The sequence below is a fragment of the Xenopus tropicalis genome, chromosome 9 (genome assembly GCF_000004195.4).
Source record: "Xenopus tropicalis strain Nigerian chromosome 9, UCB_Xtro_10.0, whole genome shotgun sequence".
In the NCBI taxonomy this organism is placed as follows: Eukaryota; Metazoa; Chordata; class Amphibia; order Anura; family Pipidae; genus Xenopus; species Xenopus tropicalis.
The window spans coordinates 55,166,342-55,180,668 of NC_030685.2; the positions used below are offsets into that span (position 1 = coordinate 55,166,342).

At 37.8% G+C, this 14,327-nt stretch overlaps 1 protein-coding gene across 12 annotated transcripts in view; it reads right to left on the reverse strand.

The window, feature by feature from the left end:
• The window catches only part of itgb2 (integrin subunit beta 2), a 62,583-nt gene that overhangs the window by 36,725 nt on the left and 11,531 nt on the right, over positions 1-14,327 (reverse strand). For 8 of the 12 annotated variants that reach the window (XM_031893146.1, XM_031893144.1, XM_031893148.1 and 5 more), the window contains one exon: positions 586-646. In XM_031893146.1, the coding sequence (XP_031749006.1) occupies positions 586-643 (58 nt within the window). In that variant the 5' untranslated portion in view covers positions 644-646. Of the gene's footprint in view, positions 1-585; positions 647-7,244; positions 7,354-11,786; positions 11,966-14,327 lie in introns of those variants that run through there. The other 4 variants (XM_012971191.3, XM_012971190.3, XM_031893147.1 and 1 more) reach the window with 2 other exon arrangements.

A 14,327-nucleotide genomic window follows, 5' to 3' on the forward strand; every position in this document is an offset into this window, starting at 1 on the left:
ACACTGGCCATGCTGCCAGCCTGTTCTGAATGGTGCAAATAAAAATTAAAAGCCTTGCAAATAAAAATAAATATATTAAAACTATATGGCCAATAGGACCACTGAACCCCTAGGCTGGATCTGCACGCCTAGGGGCACGGACCTGTTCTCTTTTTGTTAAATGTGTCTGATGTCAAAGTGTAAGCTTACATACTGGTTGTTTTTCTGATGTGGATTGCTACTGCATCATATTAATTGTTGTATATTTCTAAACTTTTTGGAGTAGCTTAGAAGGGGGGCCTGTGGAAAGTGTTACCTAGGGGCCTTACATCTCGTTAAACCACTACTGATCTGACTGCTCCATTGTTGAAAGATACAACAAATTTATGGCATAAATGAACTGTATATTCACTGTATATTTATGTAAAAAATACATGAAATATACAAGAGAGGTGTCAAAGTTCCAGATCTCCAAACCCAGGGTAGGTCAACTTCCTGGTCATGATAGGAAGCCAAAGGCAACCTAAAGAAAGATACAAGAGAAACATAAGTCTCTCTTTTTCTTCCACACCTACTGCCAAGCAAAAGACATGACTATGTACTCACCTGTTGGGAAAATGAAAAGAACATACTGCACCACCAAGATAAGATATGTCCAGCGCATTTCCTGTAATTTACACAGAGTTATTTAGTTATTAAAGCATTGCATTTATCGTTAACCAAATATTTATATTTATTTACTTGGCAATTGTTTATCTGTTTAATCATTTCTGAATAACCTGTTAGTAAGTATCTGTGGCTGATGTGACAAGAGTAATGGCTAGGCACATAATTAAATGCCCAAATGAACAGTTCATTGGCCAGTTTGGCTATACACATTTGTAGCCAGAGTGCATAATACAAGGCTTTATCCAATCATTTGGAATTAGCTAGATTAGGCAAGCACCCCATTAATCTCTTTGAACATAGACTTTTTACATGTGTCTACCTAGGCATGAGCTAAATGGATTTTGATATTAACAGATTGTCATCAGAATTTGGGATGTTCGGACCTATGTACATGAGCACATTTTGGCCAGTTTGGTTGAAAACTGTACTGCAACCTTGCATTAAATAATAAATCCAGTGTGAGGTGTAAAGAGCAGGGATGGTGGGTGCAGGCCAGCCCTGCACTTATAACCTGATATACTCATAGGGGTGGGGACAGGTCTCTGTGCTCTTGCTTCAATTCAGGGACAGAGGAAAGCTGCATGCAAAAACAAACATGCAAAAAAAATTGCCAATTAGAGCTATTTTGTACTTTGCACATTGCCTTCCCATAAGTACATGATACCTAATGTGTATGTGTGTGTGTGATCCCTGCTTTACAGTTATCTAAAAACATGAACAGAACACAGAGCTATGTGCAGGAAAACCTGCTGCTTCTGCAAAACATATGCTATTACTAACACTTCTAACAAAGGTGTGGTTGTGGTTTACTGGTTTACAAACTTCCTTTCAATTTTAGTGTTAAAACAGTAATTCTTAAATCTACATCCTGTTTGTTGGTCTCATAAGCCAGTATATGGTTACAAAGCAAGTTACTAACTGGCTAATTTTGTATTTTACACTTATCTTTACTTTCATTTTATAGTTACATAGTTACATAGGGTCCATCAAGTTCAACCCTTCCAAGTAAACCAGCATACACAAACCTATACTGACCTATCTATACACTGACATACATAAACCATATACACCAACATCAATACTATCTGTAGATTTTAGTATCACAATTGCCTTGGGTACTATGCTTGTTCAGGAAACAATCCAAGCCCCTCTTAAATGCATTAACAGAATCTGCTATTACAACATCACTAGGAAGGGGAATTCCAAACCTCACTGCCCTCTCTGTGAAAAACCACCTACGCTGCTTCAAATGAAAGTTCTGTTCCTCTAATCCAGTGGTACAGAGGGCTGGGATTTTTCTGGCCTACATGGTGGGGGCCAATAATGGTAGCCAATTTTGACCACTCCCCCTTTTTTAAACCACACCCATATTATCACAAGAGCTTTTAAGACCATACCCACATTAATGGTGGTAGCACAGCAAAAACTGAAATGGTTGGTGCTCACTGTAGGCATATAACCCTTTATTTATATGTGAAAGAATTATATTATATCATATTAAGCCACACCCTTAAATCCATATGCCTCCCCTGTGGATAGCACAGCAACCCCCAGCATATAATTACACACCTTAGGGACCATATAATGATTATTTCCAATGCTAACAAACTCCCAGAACAAACCCCTGCCAGGTTCACCTCCCACAGTCGGCATAGGGCAGGCAGAGTATGGAACACAGGCAGCACAGGGCAGGCAAAGTATCACAACAAGCATGTATAAACCCATGCATGTGTTTTGTATGTGTATGTTTATTTATAAAGCGCTACTTATGTACGCAGCACTGTACAGTAGAACAGATTAATACAAACAGGGGATTAAGATAATAATACATACTGTATAATACACATAAGATAAATACAAATACAAATAAACAAAAGGTACAGTTGCAATAAGTAAAAATCAAAGATACAAGAGGATGGAGGTCCCTGCGCTGTAGAGCTTACAATCAAAATGGGAATTTTTATGCAAGGCTCAACAAAAAATAATGAACCTTAGTTACAATAATCAGCACTGTGATGGAGAAAGTAAATCAAAGATTTCCAGCCAGAAATCCAACTGTTTTGCAGTACCTTGAAGTTACCTGAAGTAAATAATAAAAATATGCCAGATCAAACTGTCTAAAACATATATATATATGGTATATACCTGCTTTGTTCTCTATGCAAACTACAGTGCTCAACACCCATAGTGTTGGGTGCCAGAACACCTCATTTCCACCAGCATTTTATTCTGGCAAATGATGGATATTGTTCTTAGGCTGCTGCTAAGTACAGCTCCCAAAATCCCCATGACAATAAACAGTATGTGATTACACTCCTGATGGCCCTGGGAAGCCCAATAAGATTGACTGCACCTTCAGTTGACATAGTGCCACAAACTGCTTGGCTTAGTAACTTAGATTGCTGGCATCGGGGCAGCAGTATTCCTAAATATAAAGGATTTTTTCTTGATGGGGGAATGTTGCATGCAGACTTCAATGCCTTTGGTGGGGGGGGGGGGGGGGGTTAGGGATAAATAAATAAGGAATTTTGTTCATCTGGCAACATTTCCTTGACATCCACATTTCTGCAACACTTTGGAGGGCTGTGGGTTTCAAGTTTCTGATGAGTATACTGACAGTACACAGAATAAGGTCATCAGTACTTTTTTGTACTTTACCACTCTGATACAATGATCTGAATACAATGTCCCATGTGTCTTCTCTGTCCTACACAAAACCCCCAGTTTTTGTGATGTTTCCCACCACAAAAACTCAGGCACATAGTGACTGCACTGTTATTTATAACTTCTGCGTCTTTAAGCCTCTCGGCCCCACAATGTGTGACACAGGCACGGATGCATATCTGACTCATGCTGTATATTTTACAAAACTGTGAGATTTCAAATTTAGTTTTTTCCCCATCACTGTGAATCAGCTCTCTGATGTGAGTAGAGGATAGAATGAAACATTTCCGGCGAGCTAAACTGCAAATGTACCAAGCTTATAGTTTTTGAATCCAGTTTGTACCAGTGCAGAGTAACAGTAAAGATTTGGGATCCCCTATCCAGAAATACGTTATCCAAAAAACTATGAATTACAGGAAGGCCATAGAGCCAATTATAAGCAAATCATTTTTATTTTAATTATTTGCTTTTTCTATGTAAAAATAAAACTGTACCTTGTACTTGATGAATCCATATAGGTGGCAAATCAATAAAATTATTTCACGTTTTTAGCATTCTTAAATTATGGTGATCCAAATTACAGAAAACCCCAGGTCCAGAGCATTCTAGATAACAGATCATATGTCAATACTTTATATTTAAATGCATATTAGTGCAGTGTGCATCTGCATAATTCATAAATCTGCAACCAGAAAGTTTTACATTTTGCTGTGAAAACTCCCATTTACTTCTACATGAACTCACAAGCTTTTAGATGCCAGAGTTTTACATTCAACTTTGTCAAATTGTTTGTGCTTGATAAATATCAAACATTTGAGTTTTGGAAACTCTGTATCAAACTTTGATAAATCAGCCCTCAAATGTTACCCAGACATGTCCATGATTCAGACCCTCTGGTATGCCTTGACACATTTCTCTCCATAAATTGGTAAACTGGTCTGTTAAACAGGGACGAATAGAAGTGATGGGACTTAAGACTTCACATAAATACTGAGGTGCTGGTGCTGGTTAGAAAAACTAAAGGAAAAGGAATGATTTAGAGAAGGATGGCTTAAATATTTAAGCAACTTGATGTTATACCTACAAGGAAAATGTACAAAGATCCACATAATGGGCACAATAAATACAATGTAATCATTTCTCTAACAAACTTTTGATCTCTAGGGAGGTGCAACACATAGTAGCAGAGCAATCAGGACTGGAGCAATGGAAATGTCTGTACAGCTATAAGCACAGAAATATCTCTTTAGAGAGATTAGAGGTCTGAAAAAAGTTTAGAATTATGGTTTAGAAAAAAACTATCCTTATAGACTGACACACAGCAAGACGTGTAAATACAATCTCATGTCAAAAGGAAAGATTGAAAAGCTTCCAGTTGTAGCAGAGAGAATACAATGAATGGATTCTAAATGCTAGTAGTCGGTATTATGTGGTTGTCATCCATACTTACAGAAAAGAAACCAAAAGGGCAAGATGGTTCTTAAAGAAACTGTAATGGCAGTAATGAGCATTTAAAATGGCATATCCTGTGCATGTAAAAATTTTAATTCTGAAGCAGATGCTCCAGTTTGTAGTACACTGAGTGGACAACAGCTTTGCTATATTCAGCCATCTTTTTGATGTGTCCAAAAAATGTCCCATTTGCTCAGTTGTGAGTCTTAGATCATAGATACAGTATATGTACTTGGCCTACCTCTAAAAGCCCCACAGGTTCAGTGACAGGTACATAACTAATAAAAATATCATGCTTTTTGAAATAAAGCAGTAGTTCTAAGTGCATAAAATGTTTTTATTAAAGTGCATGGGTGTTTTGACTTTAAAAAGTCCAAACACCCATCCACACCTTAGAAACACAGATTGCAATGCAGATGGGATGACAGCAGGGATCATATAGGAAAGTAGCGGCGCTTTGAGCACCACATCCCTCAAATCACCTGCTCTGAAATAGACCTAGACTATTTAACTACATTGTATTTACTTAAAGTGATATATAAATATCAACTATGAGAAATGTGCTGCTTCAGTGTTGGAGCTTTGTTTTATGAATTCAGGACTTGCTTTTGTATGTAAAATAATAAATGATGCAGTCCAGACTAGAAGCAGGAAGACTAAACTATGTAATTGCAACTTATTTTGATTTACGTTGCCTCTGTTTGTATATTTTACCAGTTGTCATACTGTTATACTGTATTCAGATTAGGAATGTCTCTTGGCTGTCAGAGCAGGGCCCTACAGTCCCTCCACTTAAACATTTCAGCCACTCTTTAAGATGGGAACAGCTAGCCAAAAGGTGAATTTATTTTAGAACTAACAACAGCACTCAAAACTTTACCCTTTTACATACCACTGACATTCTTTATTTTTTGGGTTGATCTATCCAGGGGTCCCCAACCTTTTATACCCGTGAGCCACATTCAAATGGAAAAAGGGTTGGAGAGCAACACAAGCATGAAAAAGGTTCCTGGTGGTGCCAATAAGAGCAATAATTGGCAATTTAATAGGCCCCATGTGGACTGGCAGCCTACAGGAGGTTCTGTTTGGCATTATATTGCATATATTTATGCAACCAAAACTTGCCTCCAAGCCAAGAATTCAACAATGAGCACCTGCAGTGAGGCCACTGGGAGCAACATCCAAGGGCTTGGGGAGCAACATGTTGCTCACGAGCCACTGGTTGGGGATCACTGATCTATGCCATGCCACAGTACCATGTGGAAAAATCATGGTGGCCCTGTATTAAAAATGGGTCATATGGCCAGCATCCTGGTGTGTCTTTGTCCAGTGTCATGTACATAGGCAAACGATTAGAACATATGAACTATTCAGTAGCTCACAAAGTGCTTTCTCATGGCTAAAGGTGGCCATAGGAGGGCATATTGCCATAAGTGGGCATATTGTCAGAAAGATTCACTTGTTTAGCAACCTCACCAAACGAGCCGATCTATGGTTCACCTTAAGGCTGAGTGAACCAAGCAGGATTTAGGCACCTAGACAATTTTCCATTTATTTCCACACTGTCATAATGACAAATAAAGGAACAGTAACACCAAAAACTGAGAGCGTACCAAAGTAATAAATGTATCATGTACTGTTGCCCTGCACTGGTAAAAGTTATATGTTTGTTTTAGAAACCCTTGTACAGGTATGGGATCCCTTATCCATAAAGCTCCGAATTACGGAAAGCCTGTCTCCCATAGGCTTCATTTTTAATCAAATAATTCTGAATTTTAAAACTGATTTCCTTTTTCTCTGTAATAATAAAACAGTACCTTGTACTTTATCCTAACAAACATAAATAATCCTTACTGGATGCAAAACAATCCTATTGGGTTTGATTAATATTTTATTGATTTGTTAGTAGACTTAAGGTATGGAGATCCAAATTACGGAAAGACCCCTTAACCGGAATACCTTTGGTCCCGTGCATTCTGGATAAGGGGTCCTATACCTGTATAGTTTATTTAAATAAGTTGCTCTGTAGCTATGGCAAATAATAGATAAATTCTATAAAACACCATTGTAAACTAGAGATTATCTGTTATCTGCTATGTAACCTATACATTTTCTCTTTTTTCCAGCTTGAAATTCTCAGTTCAGTGGTCATCTTACTATTTATTAATAAAAGGAATGTATAGGAATATATATTTACCAAGAAGCAAGCTTGAACATTTGCATAACCTAACAAAACAAGACAGCAGTTTCCAGCATGGAAATCTATAGATGAGAACTGGAAACATATAAAGTAAATTTATTTGAATATAATAAAATTATGGTCAATGTGCCATGTACCCATCTCCACGGAGTTGTTTGTACTACTTACTACATATTAAACATAACCAGGAAGAATACTCCACACCAATCTGAAGTTATCTACCATATAAAAATTCAAGTGGCACAAAGGTTGTATTGTATTGATTGAGACACCCCCTTACCGTAGGTTGGTCGGTCTGCCCATGTGTTTCTTCTCCCTAATATAGAAACGTTACCATCTTTACACAGCTAAAATGCTTTTAGCCAAGTTCAGACCACGTTTGCATATATCACTAAAGCTTGCCAGTTGTACTAAAACATTCCTCTTTCTGACTTCCTTTTATGCAGCACATCACGCGGGTCGGTGTGTGTTCCTCTCTGCCTACACATATGAACCGCCCCATGTATATTACTGCTGCTCTTTTTAGTGTATCAAATCTGCATTTACTTTTGGTGTATTTAAGCTGGGGAATATTATTTATAATATTCGAGAAAGTAGCAACACGCACCCACAGCTAAACTGTGACTTTTACAACTTGTCGACCTCTACTTTTTTCGAATTTCTGCACAAAAAAACAGCAACAAAAATCCAAAATCTCTAAGTTTTGAAGCAAAATAAGGATCCTATAAGGAAGAGAAGGGGCATCTGCCATTGACTGCTACATGATCTTGACAACTTTTAGCTAGTGAATTGTCGTAATTTAGATTTTTAGCCATATTGTCACATTTTTTTCTGTGACTTTTAGCACAAACAAATCCAAATGGGAAAACAAAATCCAAGTGTTAGTTGTCACCATTCTGAAAACATACACTTTTCCTATTGATAACAATAGCATCAAGTTTTGTTTTTACTGACTAGGACAGCAACATACCAGGCAAAGTTGCAAACCCAGGGATATTTAGCTTTAAATCAGAATTTAGCATGTTTAGATGCACCTATTCCAAGTAAATTTGCAAGCTGATGTCCATTATTAATTTGATATTTCTCAACTAATTGTTTCTATCCTGCCTCTGTTTAACCTACAACTGAAAATGGTTGTTAGAATCATTCACCCCCAGCAACCCCAGCAACACTCCCAAAACACATTGGGGCTCATTTACCAATGCATGCATCGCAGCGCTGTAATAGTCGCAGAGGCAAAACTTTTGCCCTGCGCTTAAGCATATTTAACAGTATAGCGCAAACACGGTCGCTTAAAGTTTCATGCGCTAGTTTTGACGCAAACTGCTTCGCCATACAAACATGCACATATGATGTTGCAAACCTGCACATATGATGACGCAAAACTTGTCATAAATTATGTGCATAGATGGCGCAAGCTAATGCTCTAATAAGTCCGCACCAACTACATGCTTCCTAACTTAAAAAGCTAGTTAGTTGGTGTTTAAATGGAAAAAAGATATGAAAGACTCCATCACATTAACATGGGAAACTGCCTTTATAGATAAGAATAAAGTTAAAAAAGGGTAAATGTTATTACAACATTGTAAACAAATTAACAATTATATTTTTATAATAATGCTAATTAACATATCATAAATTTGAGAAACATTAGCATGGTTTTATTAATGACATACCTAAATTAGTTTATTGTAGCGCAAATCTGCGAATATACTAGCGCAAATGGTGAAGAACGCGCAGTCAGAACTACGCCACAAATGAACGGGCGTAAAAATTTCAATGCAGCCGTGCCTGCGCAAATCTGCCCGGCGACTTATCTCCCCATCTGCCATGGCCCTAACAGTTAGAAATACAAAACTGAGAGCTTCAGAACAAAAAAGCATACAGGTATTATTAAAAAACTACCAAAAATAAATAAAAGCCAATAACACTATACTTAAAGCGGGTTAGTCAATGAATCCTTTACATTCTGTATAAATCTCTGTGTTGTATGGGTGGGCAGTGGCCACTATTTAAGTGCTTTTTTTGGGCCTGTATTTTATTTTGCTACCACAATTGGGTGCCTTTTTATACAGGGCAGGGACCTCCTTCGTACTGTGTCTCATACCACATGGCACTTAATCTCTATGTATTTATACTTATTTATTGTATTTATTATAACACTTTTTCTCCCTGTGTGTAATTTTGTATTTTGTAAGATTGTGTTATATAAATAAAGTTATACATACATACTTCAATGGTTTTTCTTTGAGTAAAGAAATAAAATATAGATTCTTTGAAAGTGTTTTAAATTTTTAAACAGTTAGAAAAATTCTGATTTTAAAAATTCTTTGATACTAGCACAAAGTTATGTAAGTTTTGACAACTCATATGGGCATTTAGCAAATCATCTGCCCAGTGGAAAAAAATATTGCAGGAGTCATTTAGAAAGTGCAGTGCAGGAAGCTAAGTGCAGAAATCAGGCACACACCATCATGTTTTTTGCATGTTTGCACCATGGATGAAGGTCTTTATGCTCCAGAATGGAGTTCTAGAATGGTTATGTGAAGTGGGCTGGTGAAGGAATGTAGGTGTCCCCCCATCCTGCCCCCTAACTTATGTGTTATTCAGGTGCTCAGGGTGCTATCATGTCCTATTATTACTTTCTGCCCTATGGCAAGCAGTAAGAATACAGCAGCCACATGCTGGATTTTCAATCTGACATAAGGTCAGACAGGGCCAGTCTTATAAGCTGCAGGGGCCATTTTGGCGGGGCCCCCTACACAAGGTGTTGCCAGCTGACATAGGCTTCCAGGGTTGGGTGAGCAAATAGTTCCTGCCTCTCACTCTGTGACTGATGTTGTAACGCTGCCTTTTCACCTCTCTTTCTCTTGTTCCATTGGCCCCTCAACATTTTGATGGCACAATGTGGCCACTGACATACCAAGCATACTATATACAGTGTGAGACAGAGTGATTATTGGCCCCTCAAGCACACTATACACAGTGCAAACTCTGGGGTAGCAGTATAACACTTAGTACCCACTAAGTATTTAATGTCCCAGAACAAATAGCAGACTTATCGGGCAATCATTGTTGAGGGTGGGCTAGACAGCTTTATGTGTTTATTCCCCCTGGTGCAGGGCCCCCATGGGTGCGGGGCCCTATAGGCCGAAATAGATCCAATTGGCTTAAAGCCGGCCCTAAGGTCAGAAAAGCCCCTGATGCCAATTCTGGTTAAATGAGCACAGAGGGGTGCTCTCTACAACATAAATTCTTTATCACTAATGATGCAGGCATATGTAAATAAGCCCCTGCATGTTTTTTTAGCGTGCACCCATCCAAAATTTATGTAATTTAAAAACACTTATGTCATTACTAACATAACCTCATAAGGGCGCACTTATAAACAGTTAAACATGTGTAATTACATTGTCTCATAAAGGCACACTTACTGTATATCTGTAATTAAATTGTCTCATAAGAACATTCTTCTAAACAGTTATATGTGTAATTACATTGTCTCATAAGGGCACACTTATAAACAGTTACATGCGAAATTACGTTGTCTTATAAGGGTACACAGAAAGGGCTTAAATACAGGTATGGGATCTGTTATCCAGAAACCCGTTATCCAGAAAGATCCGAATTACGGAAAGCCCATCTCCCATGGACTCCCTTATAAGCAAATCATTTTGATTTTTAAAAATGATTTACTTTTTCTCTGTAATAATAAAACAGAACATTGTACTTGATCCCAACTACGATATCATTATATAAAAATCCTATTGGGTTTATTAATGTTTAAATGATTTTTCAGCAGACTGGTATGGAGCGGGTATGGAGATCCAAATTATGAAAACCCCAGGTCCCGAGCATTCTGGATAACGGGTCCCAAACCTGTACAGGAAATACCACATGGCAATTTTCACCTGACTGCAACACTGCATGCTCTCTTGTATTCATATTCTGGCCACAAAAAAAGACAAGAGTGAATCCAACCTATAGGGTAGGTGCACAGCATTAAATTTACTGAGAAATAAATTGCATTTAATAGAAAATTGCACCTCATACAGAAACACAGAGCTGAGACACAGTTTGCCATTTACATGTAACATTTAAACAGCTGGTATATATAAGCTTCCATCACATTGTTTTGCTCTATGTTAAAAATAACATAGTGACATTTGTTTCACAGGTTCACATGGGCATTCACACCATTTACACCAAGAAAGTTCCGCTCACTGACACCTTGTACTGTGTTGTCAAACCAATATACACACAGTTCCAACATACACTTTTAGGCACATTGCTACATATATTTTTACTGTTCTTGCTTACTTGCATACAATGAAACTGATAATTTGCATGCCTGGATAAATATACATGCCGATCACACTTACACCCCAAGATATTGACTCTCAGACACTTATACATTTTGCCCAAATTTATTTAGCCTTTATTTACCCTTTATTTACCCTATTTCTGAAACCAAGCACGTTGTATCAAAGAGAAACTGTGAGTAGATTTTCAAAGTTTACAAAACAAACATATGATCTTTAAAGCAGTACTGATCAATATTGCTGCTTTTATTTGCTCCATAAACATGAATAAGATTAAGACATCTGACTATATATGGACAGAATCTAGTTATTCTGTATCTGTGTTCAGAAGGCTAAAAAATTACTTCAATTGATAATCGTACTCCTTCTCTCTGTGGAAAAAGCTCCCCTCCATGCAGCATCTAAGAATGCTAATGAAATACATAACAATAAAGACCCCTCCTTCCAAAGAAAGGGTTACATTTCATGAAAAACATGGTAGTAATAAAAGCATAAAATACCTTCATATTGGATTTTAGTCTCAGAGCCAACTCTGATGGCTTCGGGTGTCTTTTTGTGACTTTTCAGACTTGTATATACAATTTGGACTTGAAAAGAGGAAGCGAATAAAAAGAGGAAATGAGTGACCAGCCTTAAAACTGTGGTGAAAGAAATACTTGTCTTTCCTAAGATACAATTGCTAGGAAGAAGGTGGGGGAAGCAATGTAGAAAGCAAATCAACAACTTGTTCAGTCTGTGACATGATATTTCTGTTGAAATACATTTCATAAACAGACGTATACATTTTTAGCTCCAAAAGGTAATTTCCTTTGAATCTTCAAACGTCACAAAATAGGCATTTATAATTAAGGTAATATATTTTGTACTAATTGTCAGCAGCACTGCTGGCCACATAATGGGATATAGACAGACAGATATACATTATCCTGAACCTGTGCAGGGCATGTAGGGTGACTTGAGAAGGGGGTTCTCAGATTCCCCTTCAACTGTGTTGGTGTCCTCATTTAATACAGGTTTAATATCAGTTATTCAGAAACATGTTTTCCAGAAAACCTCAAATTACAGGAAGGCCATCACTTGTAGACTCAATTTTAATCAAATAATTAAATTATTTCTCTGATTTCTCTGATTTTTTTCTCATCATAACAAAGATATAATTAATCCTTATTGAAAGCAAAACAATCCTATTTTATGTTAAAATGTTTTTTAGCAGACTTAGGGGCCTATTCATGAAAGTACGAGTTCGAATCCCAAAATGGGAAAAATTCGGATCGCAAATACCACGATAATGCTTACCAAAAAATCGTATTAGTCACGATAATATTGGAGATCCGAAAGCCACTAAATTTTCGTATCCGAACGATCGTAAACGTCAGGAAAACCTTTCTGACTTTGATCCTTCTGTGCGTGATTTTAGAAGCCTCCCATAGGACTCAGTGGCACTCTGCAGCTCCAAACTGGCCCAAGGAAAGTCTCCCATAGGGCTCAATGGCACTCTGCAGCTCCAACCTGGCCCAAGGAAATTCAGGATACCGAAGCTTAAATGAATCCGAAACTTTCGTACTCGGCGCAACAATATGATTTTGTCGCACAAATTTTGGCACAAAGTATGAAAAAGTCACTCAGAATACGAAAAAGTAGCGCAAATATACGAAAAAGTAGCAGAAAATACGCACAGTACGAACAAATATGAATTTTTTGTATTTCGTACCTGTCGTACTTTGATAAAAATTAATACTTTAATAAAATTGGGCAACACCGCTATATATGGCCTTAGTTCCTTAAAGGGGACCTATCACCCTATGAAATAGTTTCAAACTCTTTTCTATTATGTTTGTCTAGAAAAATACACATTATTGACTCTATAACAATTATTTAAATCTTCTTTCTTACATTTTTTTGGAATTCACAATTACAGTACATAGAGAGGTGGCATTTTGTAAACACTGTTAAGGCAAGCTTTGAATTATGCAAGATTATAAGATATGTCCAACAATTCACCACAAAGGAAGAGAGGCTCTGGTGCACCATCCTGTGCCTTCAGCTCAGACACTGCGTACCACCCTATTTAATAAATATAGAAACTTCAAACTTCTTTCAAATTACTCCATCCACCAAGTCCTCAACAAACTATTGAGAACTTATTGAATTAACTTTCTTCTGTGTGCTCTACTCAAAAAGGCAACCCTGTTACATGTGTACTGACTTTTAGTCAATACAATATAATAAGCCATATTTTTCTTGATTATTTGTACTATTTTACAAACCTATCCCATATTTAATAGTGTTTTACAAATGGGTTGTCGTTTCTAGTAAATCCTGTACTCATGGTAATATTTTGTTCCCAAGTCCATACTTTCTCTAATGAAATTAAAGAAGGAGATACTTTTTTTTCTTCTAATTGTATTGGAAAAACAAAAAAAACAATATCTGTGTCATATATCACGGTAGTCTGATGAATGCTAGCCTCTCCTGCGCTTCCCACTGGACCCGAACACTGGATGTGGTAACAGTAACAGGCCCAGCTGCAGAATAGCAGAAGTGCCGTAGTAACTGTGAGCAGGAGTAGTAAGCCGAAGGTAGATACTAGATGTAGGCACCAAAAGTACAGGAACGCTCAGAATCAAATGCAGGCAAACGAGCACTTCGCAAAGTGTCTAGGCCTTGGTGTCCTAAAATCCACAAGCGCATGTGCGCAGCGTCAGTTGCGGGGCGCGTTTAGTCACGTGCCTGTGCGCGGCGGGCGTATAGTCGCACGCGGCGTGCGTATAGTCGCGCCTGTGCGCTGCGTTCTTCTGGCTGCGCGACCACACCGCGCGCATTACGCGCGCTAGTACTAACGCATAGGTGCTTGACAGCGAACTTGTGAGTGCATAATTGAACATGCATGCGCCGAACATTGCCCGCAGATGAGCTCTGACAATATATCATCTGCAATATACATAATGTGATTTGCCTAATTTGTTACAAAAAATGTGGGAAACAGTACACGGGACACATGGGTAGAGCCTTGAAAGAGAGGATACGTGAGCATTTTAATA